The sequence below is a fragment of the Oryctolagus cuniculus genome, chromosome 7 (genome assembly GCF_051225735.1).
Source record: "Oryctolagus cuniculus isolate XC-2025 breed Fujian yellow rabbit chromosome 7, ASM5122573v1, whole genome shotgun sequence".
Classification (NCBI taxonomy): domain Eukaryota; kingdom Metazoa; phylum Chordata; class Mammalia; order Lagomorpha; family Leporidae; genus Oryctolagus; species Oryctolagus cuniculus.
This window is the reverse complement of record NC_142873.1, coordinates 130,001,376-130,018,456: the sequence shown is the minus strand read 5'-3', so window position 1 is coordinate 130,018,456 and position 17,081 is coordinate 130,001,376. Positions and strand designations below refer to the sequence as shown.

General features: G+C 47.4%; 1 protein-coding gene across 16 annotated transcripts in view; it reads left to right on the top strand.

Moving 5' to 3' along the window:
• Positions 1-17,081, top strand: part of ST3GAL3 (ST3 beta-galactoside alpha-2,3-sialyltransferase 3) — a 230,118-nt gene that overhangs the window by 114,329 nt on the left and 98,708 nt on the right. For all 16 annotated transcript variants that reach the window (XR_007923654.3, XM_051856573.3, XM_051856571.3 and 13 more), the window contains one exon: positions 7,501-7,543. Coding sequence is in view for 12 of the 16 variants with exons in the window: in XM_051856573.3 (XP_051712533.1) it covers positions 7,501-7,543 (43 nt within the window). In the remaining 4 variants the exon portion in view is untranslated. The remainder of the gene's footprint in view (positions 1-7,500; positions 7,544-17,081) is intronic.

Below are 17,081 nucleotides of genomic sequence, written 5' to 3'. Positions count from 1 at the left end.
ATGAACTCTGAGGGGCATCTGGAGTTGTTTTTGAGATACACACACACACACACACACACACAGAGCAAGAGAGAGTGCGCATTCTCATTTACTGGTTCCCTCCCCTGGTACCTGCCATGGTCTAGGCTGGGCCAGGACAGAGCTGGGACCTGGGAATTCCATTATGTCTCCCATGTGGGTAGCAGGGACTCAAGTACTTGAGCCATCATTGCTGCCTCCCAGGGTTTGCATCAACAGGGAGCTAGAATCAGGAGCCAGAGCTGGGAGTTGAACCCAAGTACTCGGACATAGGCATTTTAACTGCTAGGCTAAATGCCCTCTCCTGCATCTTGAGTTTTATGTGCCTATAGGACGTGGGTAAAAGTGTGAAACACAGGGGAGAGGGGTAAACAGGAATTTGAGAGATTTGATCTGGGTACAGTAGAAAGATAGCTGGGTGGTCTAGGCAGGGTGTTGAGCAAGGTGAGTCCAGACTGAATAAGGAAAATGTGAAGAAAGCAGAAATGGGGGCTGGCACTGTGGCTCACTTGGTTAATCTGCCTGCGGCGCCAGCATCTCATATGGGCGCTGGGTTCTTGTCCCAGTTGCTCTTCTTCCTGTCCAGCCCTCTGCTGTGGCCTGGGAGGGCAGTGGAGGATGGCCCAAGTGCTTGGGCCCCTGCGCCCGCATGGGAGGTGAGGAAGAAGCACCTGGCTCCTGGCTTTGGATCTGTGCAGTGCCGGCCATGGCGGCCATTTGGGGAGTGAACCAACAGAAGGAAGACTTTTCTCTCTGTCTCTCTCTCACTGTCTATAACTCTGTCAAATAAAAAAGAAAAGAAAGAAAGTAGAAATGACTGAAAAAAATAGACAAATATACAGAAAAAAATTTTTTTGAGACATTGAACAACAGGCAGCACAGAACACCGGTCTCTAAGGAAGGGAAGTGATTGATGTTGATTCTTGTAATTGTCCAAGCTGATGGCCTGAAGAGAGTTCCAGGCACAAGACAGAGGAGAATTCAAACAGAACCCCACAGTCTTCCTGAGCTGAGGAAACAGAATTTGAGCAGACCAAGGCAGCTAGAATTCACCGGCAGATTATCAGAGAGGACAGAGTAACACGTGGCGAGGGGTCTGGGGATCTGGTCCCCTTGGGCTTCTCAGCTGATGCATGTGTGTGGTTGAGGAGACTGCCTGGTGCTGGAGGTGAACCACTGGAGGTCAGGTGGTGTGGGTCGTCTCATCGTGTGCTCAGAAGGGCATTTTTGTAGTGGGGCAGAATTAGTGATGGTACATTTTAACCCTAAAGTGCACGCTTGCCTCTTAGTCCTAGCCCTGCAAAGCCTTGAAAGGATCAAAGTGCTTCCAGGTAACTCAATTGGATTTCTAAACTAGTTAAGGAATGCATAAGTATCCTGCCCCCAACAAGATAAATTCACAAGTCTGGCACCCAGTCAGAAGTTACCACACAATTCAGAAAAGCATGAAAATAGAACCCATAATGAGGAGAAAAAGCAATTAGTAGAAATAGGTCTGAAGATGACACAAATGATAGAATTAGCCAGGGAGGTCGCAGCGTATTCCATATAGTCAGAAGGTAAAGGAAAGCACAGGAATGTTAAGGAAATGCATGGCAGATACAAAAAGGAATTCCTAAAGATGAAAAAAATTACAGTGTCTCAGATGAAATATATACTGTAGGATCCTCAGCAAATTAGACACTGTAGGAGACCAGAGTAGTGAACCAGAAGATCTGTTGATAGAAAGTATCAAAATGAAACGATCTAAAAAACAGCATCAGTGAGCTGTGGAACTTCAAGCTGCCCAATACAAGTGTAATTGTGTGTGTGTGTGTGTGTGTGTGTGAGAGAGAGAGAGAGAGAGAGAGAGAGAGAGAGAGAAAGACCCCATTCCTGAGGGACCTTTCTGTTCCAGGCAGCACACTCCTGGTGGGTGCTCCTTCTAACCATGTCTTTGCACAGTTCTGTCTCCTTAATCTGGGTTTGAGTAGGCCAGCCCCCGCCCTTCCCCAGGACTGTGGCCGACAAGAGCAGGGAGGCTGAGTCACCGTCCCCCTTTTGGGACAGAGCTGCAGGCTGGTGGTGGTGGTGTTGGACTTATAAGGAAAGCTGATCTGGGAGAGCGAGCCAAAGGAAGGAGGCCTGATAGCATGGAACACCAGGGTGGTCATTAAATCACCCTGGCCTCCCCTCCCTGGCCCCTTGAAATACTTCAGCATGAGTCCAGCGCTACAGCTCACTAGGCTAATCCTCCGCCTTGCGGCGCCAGCACACCGGGTTCTAGTCCCAGTCGGGGCGCTGGATTCTGTCCCGGTTGCCCCTCTTCCAGGCCAGCTCTCTGCTGTGGCCAGGGAAGTGCAGTGGAGGATGGCCCAAGTACTTGGGCCCTGCACCCCATGGGAGACCGGGATAAGTACCTGGCTCCTGCCATCAGATCAGCGCAGTGCGCCAGCCGCAGCGCACCCACCGCGGCGGCCATTGGAGGGTGAACCAACGGCAAAGGAAGACCTTTCTCTCTGTCTCTCTCTCTCACTGTCCACTCTGCCTGTCAAAAAAAATTAAAAAAAGAAAAAACAAAAAAGAAAGAAATACTTCAGCATGAGAATACCAATGATGTCTTTGAAGATGATTTACTTGAAAGGCAGAGCAACAGAGAGAGAAGGAAACAGATCTTCCATTCACTGGTTCACTTCCCAATTGACCACAATGGCTAAGGCTGGACCAGGCCAAAGCCAGCAGCCTGGAACTCTATCCGGGTCTCCCACGTTGGTGTCAGGGCTCCAAGCACTTGGACCATCTTCTGCTGCCTTACCAGGCATGTTAGCAGGAAGCTGGACTAGAAGCCAAGTAGCCTGGTACTCCCAATGTGGACAGCAAGCATCGCAAGTGGTGGCTTAACCTGCTGTCCCACAACGTCGGCCCTTCCAGTGATGTTTTTGATACTTCTAAGATAATAAAAATCCCATGGTCGCATCGAATTGCCAATTCCAAAATTACAGTGTCTGGTTTTATGTAATAGTTACAGCTTTCAATGCACTCAAAGCTGCAGTTGTTTCCCCTCCCCCACATAGGGACCTAGTGGCAGCAGGAGCCTGCTGCAGGGTAGGGGATGTGTGCTTTGTTTTTCTCCTCCTCCTCACTGCCTTTGCTGTTTCTAACCTCTGTGCTATTGCTGTGAGAGGGAGAGAGTGGGTGCTTGGACCAGGGTTGTGGCTGACGCCTGCAGACCTAGCAGGTGTCTAAAGCTGACTCAGCGGCCGGTGCCACGGCTCTATAGGCTAATCCTCCACCTAGCGGCACCGGCACACAGGGTTCTAGTCCTGGTCGGGGCGCCGGATTCTTTCCCGGTTGCCCCTCTTCCAGGCTAGCTCTCTGCTGTGGCCTGGGAAGGCAGTGGAGGATGGCCCAAGTACTTGGGCCCTGCACCCCATGGGAGACCAGGAGAAGTACCTGGCTCCTGCCTTTGGATCGGCGCGGTGCGCCAGCCGCAGTGCACCAGCCGTGGCGGCCATTGGAGGGTGAACCAACGGCAAAAGGAAGACCTTTCTCTCTGTCTTTATCTCCCTCTCACTGTCCACTCTGCCTGTCAAATAAATAAATAAATAAATAAATATAAAGCTGACTCAGGTGGGGTGCTCTTGTGTGTAGGCATTTTGTAAGTCCCTTTCCATGACCTCTCCTCTGCACTTCCGGTGTGGCCAATGCACTTGCCCTGGCCCGGCCATTCACTCCTTGTGTAGCTCCTGGGGAACAGGACGTCTGCCACTACTGTCAGCTGAGGACCTGTCAGCCCCCTGGGCAGCTATATAAGGGAAAGGACCTAAAACAGCCCCACCCCAGCTCATCCACACATCCCCTTCTGCAGCAGGTTCTGGGAGCGCAGCCAGTCCCAGTGATGCTGCCATGCAGCCCACCCACCCATCTGTGAGCTCTAGGCCTGTCAGGCAGGAAGCAATGCCAGGCAGCCCACCGTGTCCCCCATTGGAAGCTCCCCTCACCCAGCCACAGCGGGAGACCAGGGCCGCCCATTCTGCCCAAGGAGGTGGGCCTCATCGACCCCTCATCCTGAGGAGTTGTTTGCACGCTCTGGGCGCCTGTCTCCAGCACCCAGTCCTGTATGTACTTGGTGCAGGACAGGTTCTGTAACAGCGTCTCAGACATTCCCTCTGAAAATCTGCATCTTTGTCTCGCACCTCACTCTGTGTCTGAAATCTGTCACCCCAGGGCTTGGCTAAAGCTACCTTTTCAGCTCCTGCTTTTGTGATTTGATGTGGATTTATGGCTGTGGAGAGCAAATAATCCTGATAATAAGTCGGCAGCTACTTCTTGGGCATCTACTGTGTGCAGCCACAGCCCTGGCAGGCCGGCAGTCCAGGGCAGCTGACAAGCTGCAGCCGCTGGTTCTGCCGTTGACATATTTTGGCTGATCCACGTAATCTCTAGATGTTTCTTAAATCCATTGCCAGTATTTACAAACTGAGAGATTTTACTTAAAAAAAAAAATACAGCTCTCTGACTCGGGGGAAAAAAAAACTCAGAAGAGGTAGTCTCGCTGGGCCTGTGCTGTCGGCTGGCATGTTAGCTCGAGGTGTGGAGGCTTCCATCCTCCGGTCTCCGGAGCATGTGGTCTCCAGATGGCCTCCATGCCCTCATGCTCTCATACTGAAGCCAAGCGTCCGTCGCTGTTAATCGTCCATGGGCTCACACAGTTTCGTTTTCTTAAATTAAAGAATAAAGTGAAATATTTCTGGTACTCAGTGATTCTGAATAAAAGAGAGAAAGCAACAGGTAGTTCAGGAAAACCATGGAGAAGGCCCAGCATTTCTTCAGATACAAAGTGTTCTATATGGTGGTTTTTGTTTTGAGAGACAGAGCTCACCCACCCACTGGTTTACTCCCTAAATGCCTGCATCCAGCAGGGCTGGGCAGGGCTGGGCAAGGCCGGAGCCAGTAGCTGGGAACCCAATCCTGGTCTCTTGTGTGGGTGTAGGAACCCAGTTCCTGGAGACATCACCACTGCCTCCCAGGGGCTGCGTTAGCAGGCAGCTGGAATTGGATGTGGAGTGGAGACTCACTTGAGTACTCTGCTGTGGCACTTGGGTGTCTTAACTGCAGGCTCAGTGCTCACCGCAGGGGTGGTGCTCTGTGCACCTGAAGGAGGAAACTTTTCTGGCGTCTCTGGAAGGAATCCAGGGCTGAGCTGAGGTCTGAGGCGCGGCAGCAAGCATGGTAGGTGCTCCAGGGTGGTCGCCACGTGGGGAACGAGCAGCAGCTGATGAGCCTGCCTTTTCCTGGAATGACAAAGCAGCATGGTTGAGAGTTGTAAACTTGAAACTAACTCTTTTTGCAAATTATTTTTAGGATTTTAAAAAATGTAAACCTCTTTTGCCCCCCACCCCCTTCTCACAAATTCTTTCTTAAAGAAAGTCTCCCAGCTATTTATCTGAGTTAGAGCCAAGCAGTTATTTTGAGGAAGGGCTTCCACCGGGTGCCCAGGGGCATTCTCCTGGGAGGGGAGCTGTCTGTGTCCTAGTTGCTATCTCCAGGCTTAAGAAGAGGACTCCTCATCACCACAGCTCAGCCCTGAGCCTGGCCTGAACTGGCTTTGCAGGATGATCCCCGTGAGGGGCCCATCAGTGTGTGTGGCTTCCCTCTCTTGGCTGAGTTCCCTGAGCCTTGCTGCCTAGCCTATTTCAGCCAGTGTTTTGGTATTGGTTTTCTGTTATATCCTCAGATCAAGCCAGGCCAGCTGAGAACTGCCTTCATAGACCACTTGTTTTAGTACACACACACACACACGCACACGCACACACACACACCCTCCTTTTGCAATCATTGACCAAAGCTGGAAGAAACTATGCCATGACACTTCCTACCATTTGCCCGATGCAAATACTTTCTGAGATCACAGGGAATTTCCCTCTAACTCTGAGTACCAGGAATAGTTGCGATTCTCCCGGTTTATCTGTGGACTCTGTGAACCGCAAACCCATTGCTTCCAGCTTTGTTTTTTAGCCACAGGAAGTCCAGGGACCAGAGCTGTGTGCCTCCTCTGGAGAGCACCCAGGGCCTCAACACATTCACTCTGGTGCCCTCCTTACCCCAGAGACAGTTACTGTTTTCCCCATGCTTACTTCCTCTTTGGCCCCCAGACCCAAACATCCATTTTAAAATCTTGTACTCTATACAGTTTGTAAAACCTCTTCAACCTCCTTAGGCAAGACACTGGAATATTAACAATGTATCATTTGTTGCAGACAGCTTGCCAATGTGTTTAAGTTTTATTTTAGGTATTTATTTGAAAGTGTATTTATTTCAAAAGCAGAGGCGGGGCGGTAGGGAGAGATCTTCCCTCTACTGGTTCACTTCCCAAATGGCTGCAATAGCCAGGTCTGGGCCAGGCTGAAGCCAGGACTCCATCCTGGTCTCCCAAATGGGTGGCAGGGACCCAAGCACTTGTCCGTCTTCTGCTGCCTTCCCAAGTGAATTTGCAGGGAGGTGAATTGGAAGCTGAGTAGCTGGAACTTGAACCAGCACTCATATGAGATGCTGATGTCACAGGCAGTGGCTTAACTCACTGGCCACAAAGCTGGCCCTTTAAATTTTATTTTAACTCTCCTATTCTTTGAGCAATCAGATTTACCCCTTCTTTATGGTTACCAGGAAGGGCATGGCTGTTACATCTTACCCCAGAGTTGACCTGGAGGGTGCAGCAGTTAGATGCTTAGAGCCTAGAGGAAGCAAATGTTGCTTCTTATTTTTTTTTTAAGGTTTATTTATTTATTTGAAAGTCAGAGTTACACTGAGAGAGGAGAGGAAGAGAGAGAGAGAGAGAGAGAGAGAGAGAGAGAGAGAGAGAGAGAAAGAGAGGTCTTCCATCCACTGGCTCACTCCCCAATTGGCTGCAACAACCAGAGCTACACTGATCCGAAGTCAGGAGCCAGGAGTTTCTTCTGGGTCTCCTACGTGGGGAGGGGCCCAAAGAATTGGGCCATCTTGTACTGCTTTCCCAGGCCATAGCAGAGAGCTGGATCAGAAGTGGTGTAAGCAGAACACGAACCGGCGTCCATATGGGATGCCGGCACTGCAGGCGGCAGCTTTACCTGCTACGCCACAGCACCAGCCCCCAAACGTTGCCTCTTCTCCAGGGTCCAGTTTTGTGCTTTACTGAATTTCAGTCCCAAGCACCATGTTGTTACAGGAAGGCAGCATCAGACCAGTTGACGCAGCATCTATGCCAGCATCAGACCAGTTGACCTAGAAGGCCTGGGAAGTGCCTTGTGTGGCACTTAGTTCTTCACAGGCTACGAGCTGAGCAGGTGTTTTTGAGACTTCTGCTTAAGCGTGGCAGGGTGCCTCTGGGTCTGTGCCTTGCAGTGGTTGCATTGTCTTCTTTTCCGAGGTGGGTCTGTCCCCTGGGGTGAGATCCGGGGACTGTGATCCACTTAATGTCAGCAGCGGCCCGACTTCCTTGACATCTTCTGCTTCTTTCTTTTTCAGAGTATGATCGGCTGGGCTTCCTCCTGAAGCTGGACTCGAAACTGTGAGTAGAGTGAGAAGTGCCCGGGCTCCGCGGGGGAGGGGGCTGACCTTGGAGTCAGCTAGCAGATTCCCTAGGGCCTCCGCCCTCATGCTGTCAGCAGAACCTGCAGGGTCCTTGGAGCCTGGGGTGGTGGATGTCTGCGTGGGCCTTAGATTTGCCTGGCACCAGGCAGCTCCTTACTGATGGCCCCTGGCCCGGTTTGTGTGACAAAGAGGCCTCTGGGAGAACTTCTGCAGAGCAGAGGATGGTGGGGTCACAGCAGGAGGCGATGGCGTCTCAAAGATGGCCTGCTTCTTGGCAAGCAAAGCCTTCCCTGATGGACCCCCACCCCACTCCCCTCAGCTTCAGTTACTGTCACGCCTGCCCCAGGTAAACCTGTTCTCACCACCCTTTTTGTTCTGCTTCTTATCGGTGCCTGAAACTCTTTCCTTGCCAGGCCACTTGGAAAACTCAAAGACCACTTCCTCCCCACACAAAATCAATTGTCTCTTCCTTTTGGGTTTTCTACATCTGTTACCAGTTGTCTCACAATACTATAATTAGCCAAGTAGTAATTATTAATTTGTTAAAGGCACAGACTCGGAGCCAGGTGAAGCTTGATTCAAATTCTAGATGGACATTTATTTAACTTCTGAGAGCCTCCGTTTCACCTTAACTTAAAGAAAACAGTGTGGGACCTGTGCTGTGGCGTAGCAGGTAGAGCCGCTGCCTATAGTGCCAGCATCCCACATAGGCGCCGGTTCGGGTCTCATACTCTACTTCTGATCCAGCTCCCTGCTACTGCGCCTGGTAGTTAGGCCCCTGCACCCATGTGGGAGATCCGAAGGAGGCTGCTGGCTCCTGGCTTTGGATTGGCCCAGTTCTGGCTGTTGTGGCCATTTGGGGAATGAACCAGCAGAAGGAAGATCTCTCTTTGTCTCTCTCTCTTTCTCTCTCTCTCTGTAACTCTGCCTTTCAAATAAATGTCTTTTTAAAAAAATTCTTAATTTAGTGCTCTGGGCCCCAAACAAATCAACTATAATTCCTAAGCCAATGAAATGCCACCAGAATAGAAGAGATGTAGTAAACATGGAGTCAAATCACATTGATGAACAAAGACATGTTAACTGGGACATGTGAACTACAGTATTTAAACTGTCCTCAGCAGTGTGAGGAGGAGGGGGGAGGACACCCTGCCCCGCTGTCCTGGCAGTGGGTGGTACAGAGCGGGAGGGGGAGGACACCCTGCCCCACTGTCCTGGCAGTGGGTGGTACCGAGCAGGCTGTCCGGTAGTTTTCTTTCACGAACCAGGCCACTTCCATCAGCCCGGTCTTTAGCCCAGGGAGTTGGCTTGGCCTCACCTGATTTAACTACACTGTAAGGTTCAAGCTAGAGCTTTCCTACCTCTTGCTGGAAAGGCTTTTCCAGTCCAGTGCTATCTTTAGATGACAGCACGAATATGTGAGAAGGATGCTGCTTGAGGGTGGGGAGGTGGGGGCAGCGCCGATCTTAGCATGTTCAGATCCCCCTGTGGCGTCCTGCTCTGGTAAGTGCTCTCTTTCAGGTGCTCAGGAAAGGACCTGAACTGGGATCGGAAGAACTGGATTTGGACTCTGCCTCTGCTGCTTAGATCACGTGACCTTAGATAATTCATTTTAGCTTTCTCAATCCCAGGTTTCTTTATGAAAAATTAATACTAGAAAGTATGAGTAGATATACAAATTTCCTTTGTTTTGTCTTGATTGGGATTCGTTAAACTTCCTGAGTGTAGAATTGATGTGTTCTGGACTAGCATAGTGGCTCAGCTGGTTAAGCTACTGCCTACAACACTGGCATCCCATATCAGAGGGCCAGTTTGAGTCCCAGCTGCTCTACTAATGGTCCTGAAAAGCAGCAGAAGATGGCCCAAGTATTTGGGACCCTACCACCCACATTGGAGACCTAGATGAGCTCCTGGCGTCTAGCTTCAGCCTGGCCCAGCCCAGATGTAGCAGCCATTTGGGGAGTGAACCAGCAGGTAGAATTCCCTCTTTCTCTCTCTCCCTCCTCCCCCACCTTTCAAATAAATATATAAACTTTTAAAAAATTTACATGTTCTAGAAATTTTTCAGCTATCATCTCTTTAAATCTTCTGCCCTATTCTCTCTTCTGAAACTTATTGAATTTGAGACCTTCTCATACTAGCTTCTGGATCTGTTAACATCTCTTTCGCATTTTCTTTCTTTCGATCCTTTCCACATTGAACTCAAACCCCAAAGGACTCAGCATAAGATGAATAAGAACTTAAGCTGCACCCTCAGCAGAACTGCAGGAAAGGTTACCATAGCTCTGAGTGAATCTGAGCAAAAAGGTAATAGAATAGCAACACTTGTTCATTGCCAGAGTCCTCATCATCCAGGTGATCCGGGGGCCTCCAGTCCTGAGCTCAGTTTAAGGCGTTCCAGACCGACAGTGCCTGCAAGCACCTGGCAGAAGCAAATGCAAGGCCTCTCTAGAGAAAGAGGAATTCTTCTCAAGTAACTATTCAAGGAAGCAAGGGGCTACAGCAAAAAGCAACTAAACAAGCATCCATCAGTGAAAACCAAAAAAAAAAAAAAAAGACAACAAAAGAAGACCCTTAAAGATTTCTGAAATTGGAAGTACAAAGTTTATGAAGCAATTACACACATACACACTATATTTAAAGAGATAAAAGACAAAGCTTGAACTATATGCATGGAATAGGGAAATATAAAAAGTAAAATATTAGGTTAGAAAAGCAGTGACCCGGGCTGGTGCTGTGGCGCAGCGGGTTAGTGCCTTGGCCTGAAGCACTGGTATCCCATATGGGTGCCAGTTCGAGACCCGGATGCTCCACTTCCGATCCAGCTCTCTGCTATGGCCTAGGAAAGCAGTAGAAGATGGCCCAAGTCCTTGGGCCTCTGCACCCGTTGGGAAGAAGCTCTTGGCTCCTGGCTTCAGATCGGTGCAGCTCTGGCTGTTGCGGCCATTGGGGAGTGAACCATCAGATGGAAGACCTCTCTCTCTCTCTCTCTCTCTCTGCCTCTCCTCTCTCTGTGTAACTCTGACTTTCAGATAAATAAATAAGTCCTTAAAAAAAAAGAAAAGCAATGACCACAATTTAAAACTCAATAGATGGCTTTAGTGGCAAATTAGATGGAAATGAAGATAGTTAATGAACTGGAAGATAAATCAGAAGAAATTATTTATGAGGAGTTAACAAACCTTTTCTGTAATAGGCCAGATAGTCAGTATTTTAGCATTTTTGAGCCTTCTTATTTCTATTGCAAGTACTCACCCCTGCTGTGTAACATGAAAGCGTGTCACTGTTGCATAGACTGTAAGTATGGCTGTCGTCCAACGAAACTTTGTTTATGGACACTAAAACTTTCATGTAATTTTTATGTATCATAAAATATTATACTTTCACATTTTTTTCCTACCCATTAAAAATGTAAAAACATTATTAACTCACAGTCATACAAAACACAGGTGGTGGGTTGGCGTTGGCCCATAAGTCAGAGTTGGCTGACCTTTCGCTGAGAATACAACACAGATAAATTACATGAGAATGACTTTCTCACCCAGATATTTTCTGTTCTGTTATATGGAAATATTGTTAACATTGCTGACTGTCCAGTCATAAAGTCTAGAAATAGATATTTTTTATTTTTAATATTAAACTTGTTGTTTTTTATTTATTTGAAAGGCAGAGAGAAAGAGAGAGAGACCTTCCATCTGCTAGTTCACTCCCCAAATGCCTGCAATAAAAGGGGCTGGGGCAGGCTGAGGCCAACAGCCCAGAACTCAGTCTGAGCCTCCCACATGTGTGGCAGGTACCCAGTTGCTTGAGCTGTCTCCCCGAGTCCACAATAGCAACAAGCTGGGGTTGAAAGCAGAGGCAGGGCTCCAACTCTGGTTTTCCTATGTGTAATGCCGTCCCACACAGCGTCTTAATTGCTGTGCCAAACACCCACTCCATTCATGGTTTTCTTTTAATATTGTGTTTTTGGAATAAATAAATTGGTTTGTATTGCCTTTGAGAATTCTCTGCTGCTTGTATCCACATGATAAAGTCATTTGTTAGTGCTGTGAAAATCATTCAAAGTACTTATGTGAAAATTTATCTTTTAACTGCAAGATCAGTCAGTCATTCAGGAAGGCAGTAATTTTTTTTTTTTTTTTTTTTTTTTTTTTTTTTTTGGACAGGCAGAGTTAGAGAGAGAGAGAGAGACAGAGAGAAAGGTCTTCCTTTTCTGTTGGTTTACTCTCCAAATGGCTGCCACAGCCAGCGTGCTGCGCCGATCCGAAGCCAGGAGCCAGGTGCTTTCTCCTGGTCTCCCATGCAGGTGCAGGGCCCAAGCACTTGGGCCATCCTCCACTTGGAAGGCAGTAATTTTTGGTGACTAAAAATGTGGACTGGGGAGCCAAACATGGATTTTTAGGCCCAGTTCCACATTTTACTAGTCTAATCTTGAGTGAGTTATTTGAGCACTGAGTCTCAGTTTCCCACTGCAAAGTAGGGATAATAGTAAATCAGTGCAAGGATGAGATTGAACCTCTCCTGTACCGGTCAGTGTCTGGTGAACTGGACGAGAGAGGGCCCCAGAATGCGAGCTGGACCTCACCTTGCCTACTGCTCTGCATCCCAGATCTCACTCACTCACCATTCACTTAGCAGGTGTTTCTGGAGCACTAACTACATGCTCTGACAGCATAAGCTCTAAGCCATAAGTACAGCCTCATGAGCTTGATGGGAAAGGCTGTCTAGGGTGTGAATGAGAAGAGAAAGGGAGGGCAAGGTACTGTTGCTGGTAGCATGAGCAACGAACAGCTTCCCTGTTTGTCTGTTTTGAAGTAAAAGTGATTTATTGGTGGTTTGGAAGCCTGAATAGAGGACAGGGATCCTGAGGTGCATTGGGTGTAGAAGAAGGAGCAGCCTCCATTACCGAGGGCTGTGTAAGGAGACCCAGGTCTCTGTGAAAGCAGAAGATGAAAGGAAATTCCTGGAAGAGGCTGAGAGTCTCAATGGACAGGGCCCATGGAACAATCTGGGAAGTCAATGTGTTGGGCAAGGGGAAAGAAGTAAGAGATTGGGCCAAGGAGGAGCAGAAAGCAGAGCCTTGAGGATGAACAACCTGACAAAGACCTAGATGTGGGACTGGTGAGTTGGTGGGTGTTTTTGCCCATGGTTGCCCAAGGATTGATCCTGTCTTCTAGGATCAGGCTGCTCATTGCACACAGCTGTAACCTGGTTGGATGATAGTTGTAGAGATTCAAGTCTGGTCGGTGGGTGGCTCCAGGTTCTCTGAACGGATCCATTGTGGTCTGGTTCATAGTCGAGGGTCCTGGGGAAAGGCTGAGGACTGAAGGCTCCTGAGATGTGCACTTCCTCATTTGTTCAGCAGATTTCCTGAGCAACTAGTATGTACCAGGCAATGTTCTATGCTTGAGGATATACAATGAACAAGACAGCCAGTAAACAAAATGTGCTGTAAATCAGGGAAGTTTCTGATATCTTAGAAAGTGCTAAGTGCTGGGAAAGAAAATGGAGCAAGACAAGGAGACTGCAAGTTGCAATGGGATGGTCAGGGTAGGACCCACTATGAAGGCGACAGTCGAGCCATGAGTTAACGGAAGAGAAGAGGGTCAGCCCTGCCCCTGGCTGGGTGCAGAGCCTTGCAGACAGAGCCCAAGGAGCTCTTCAGTCTTAGGAGGAATATGGCGCCGCGAGCCAGGAACCTGCCCATTGCCCACAGTCTGGGTCCTGGTACCCACCTGCATTCCCTGGGCTGCGCTGAGCCTTTTGGGGGTGGATTTAATTAAATGGAGGCTCCATCTGTTTGAGCTACATATGGTGAGTGCTCTGGGCTGTGGAAAATCTCCTGTCCGTCCCTACGTTGTGGTATTTTATAGTTGCCATGTGGATGAGAGAATGGGATCTTTAATGTTCAGTGTGATTTCATGAGGAATTCTGCATGAAGACACAAGGATGAGAGAGCCCAAGTGAAATCTTGTAACCCTCAGAACCAAGTGAAAGGCAGGCGGAGGTGGGTCTACTAATTCCAGAACAGCCTGTTGCATTCCCTGTGGCTTCAAGGGTTAAGCATTCACTGAGCACCTGCTGCCCAGTGCTGACCTGGTGCTCTCCAAGTTACCCACAGTTGTCACATAGGTGCTGTCATCCAGTCTCATGGGAAAATAACAGAGAAAGAGGGAGATCCAAAGAGGGAGAGAGAAAGATCTTCCACCGCTGGTTCATTCCTCAAATGGAGAAGGGGAAGAGTGGAAAGGGAGAGAGTATTTTAGAGTTGGAAACATACTAGGGGATTCCAATTCAATCCCATCAAGGTGGCATGTGCCAATGCCATCTCACTATTCCAAGTGATCAATTTCAGTTCACAATTGATCATAATGAAAGGACTAAGAGTCAAAGGGAGCACATAAACAAGTCTAGTATCTGCTAACACTAACCGATAGAATAAATAAAGGGGAGAGTGATCCAACATGGGAAGTGAGATACTCAGCAGACTCATAGAATGGCAGATGTCCTAAATAGCACTCTGGCCTCAGAATCAGCCCTAAAGGCACTCGGATCTGGCTGAAAAGCCCATGAGAGTATTTCAGGCATGGAAAGCCAAGACACTCTGGCAAAAAGATCTCTGTGAGTGAGATCCCAGTGGAAAGAACAGGTCTTCAAAGAGGGAGGTGCCTTTCTCTGAAGGGAGGAGAGAACCTCCACTTTGACTATGACCTTGTCTAAACAAGATAAGAGTCGGAGAACTCAAGGGGCTTCCATAGCCTTGGAAACTCATGACTGGTGCATAGGGAGATTACTGATGCCATAAACAGGAGTGTCAATTTGTAAAGTCAACAACAGGAGTCACTGTGCACTTACTCCTCATGTAGGATCTCTGTCCTTAATGTGCTGTACACTGAGGCTTAATGCTATAACGAGTACTCAAACAGTATATTTCACTTTGTGTTTCTATGGGGGTGCAAACTGTTGAAATCTTTACTTAATGTACACTAAACTGATCTTCTGTTAAAAAAAAAAAAAGAAAAGAAAAGAAACTATCAATTCCCAACTTGACTCTCACTGGGATTAAACATGACAATAGGTCTGATCTGATTTCATCATCATTTAAAAAAAAATCATCTATTATTTTTCACTTTATGTTTCTGTGTGGGAACAAACTGTTGAAATCCTTACTTAAGGTATACTAAGCTGATCTTCTGTATACTAAGATAATCGAAAATGAATCTTGATGTGAATGGAAGGGGAGAGGGAGTGGGAAAGGGGAGGGTGGTGGGTGGGAGGGACGGTATGGGGGGGAAAGCCATTGTAACCCATGAGACGTACTTTGGAAATTTATATTCATTAAATAAAAGATAAAAAAAAATAGAATATTGATCTTGAAATAAACAGGACCAACCTCCAAAAAAAAAAAAAAAAAAAAAAAAAAAAGACTTGCCAAGCCAGGGTGAGGCGTGGGAAAAATTGAGTTAAAATGACGTATCCCTCCAGTACTCAGTATAGCCCCACCACTTTACTCCCTAGATTAAGCTTGAGGTTTTTTTTTTTTTTTTTTTTTTTTTTTTTTTTTTTTTAGATTTATTTGTTTATTTCAAAGGCAATGTTACACAGCGGCAGATGGAGAGAGAAATCTTCCATCAGCTGGTTCACTTCCTAAATGGCCCCAACAGCTGGAGCTGTGCCAATCCGAAGCCAGGAGCTTCTTCCAGGTCTCCCAGGTGGTGGCAGGGGCCTAAGCACTTGGGAACTAGTTGGGAAAAGGAGCCGGGACTTGAACCAGTGCCCACATGGGATGCTGGCACTGCAGGCAGCAGCTTTACCCACTTCGACACAGCGCCAGCCCCTAAGCTTGAGGTTTTAATGAGGCTGCTCCTAAACACCACAGCCACACTCAGTATGGTACAGAGGCTTCTTACAGTGCCAGGCCAATTCAGCGGAAATGACGTTGCCAGCAGGCTCCTAGGGTTGGCCGGGACTCTAAGGAGGTCTCAGAAGGCGGAAGTGACGCAATGCAGCGTTTTTTTCACATTTGAGACACTGGTGCCGGGTTCCAGAGGCAGTTACAGCCCCCAGAATTGCCCCGTCCGTGGGTTCACCTTGAAGGGGTGGGGCTCTTCCTTCAGCTTCCCAAGGCCTGAGCTGTTGTGTGCAGCAGCTTCAAACCTCTCCGACCCTGATTTCTGGGCAAGGCTGGACCTCTGGCCTGCAGCAGACACAGAAGATCTTTGAAGAAACTTTGAGAAACAATGACTTGATCAGCCCTTGTCCTGTTGAGGAACAACTTACTATTTTATTCCTTTTAGTATTTTTTTTGTTCTACTTAATACTGCTGAACTCTTTAATTAACACACAATTATTCTTACGTGTTTAAATTTAACTGAAAAGTATCCCTGTTAAATATAAGAGTGGGGATAAAAGAGGGAGGGGATGTACAGTTCGGCACATGCTCAATCAGACTTACCCCTAATGGTAGAGTTAGAAATGTGCCAGGGGATTCCAATTCAATTCCATCAAGGTGGCATGTACCAATGCCATCTCACTAGTCAAAGTGATCAGTTTAAGCTCATAATTGATCATAATGATAGGAGTAAGTGTCAAAGGGATCACATAAACAAGACTAGTGTCTGCTGATACTAACTGATATAATTAAAAAGGAGAGAATGATCCAACATGGAGACCAGGATATACAGCAGACACAGAATGGCAGATGCCCTAAACAGCACTCCGGCCTCAGAATCAGCCCTTAAGGCATTCGGATCTGGCTAAAAAGCCCATGAGATTATCTCAGGCATGCAAAGCCAAGACACTGTGGCAAAAACAAACAAACAAACAAACAAAAAAACTAAAATGAAAAAATCTCTGTGAGTGAGATCCCAGCGGAAAGAATGGGCCATCAAAGAAGGAGGTACCTTTCTTTGAAGGAGAGAACTTCCATTTTGATTATGGCTTTGTCCAAATAAGGTCAGAGTTTGTGAACTCAAGAGGCTTCCATAGCCTTGGCAGCTCATGGCAAGAACCTCGGGTGATTACTGACATCATAAATAAGAGTGTCAATTGTTAAATCAACAACAGGAGTCACTGTGCACTTACTCCCCATGTAGGATCTCTGTCTTTAATGTGTTGTATTATGCAAATTAATGGTAAAACTACTACTCAAACAGTACTTTATACTTTGTGTATCTGTGTGGGTACAAACTGTTGAAATCTTAGTATATATTAAGTTGATCTTCTGTATATAAGGATAATTAAAAATGAATCTTAATGAAGAGTGGGATGGGAGAGGAAGTAGGAGATGGGATGGTTTGGGGGTGGGAGGGAGATTATGGGGGGAAAAGCCGCTATAATCCAAAAGTTGTACTTTTGAAATTGATATTTATTAAAGTTAAAAAAGTCATAATGAAAAAAAAAAAAATAGAAGCCATCACAGAAGCGTAGAGTAGAACTCAGTAGAGAAAAACCAACAAAACCAAAAACTGGTTCTTTGAAAATATCAATAAAATTGATATATCTCTAGGCAGGTT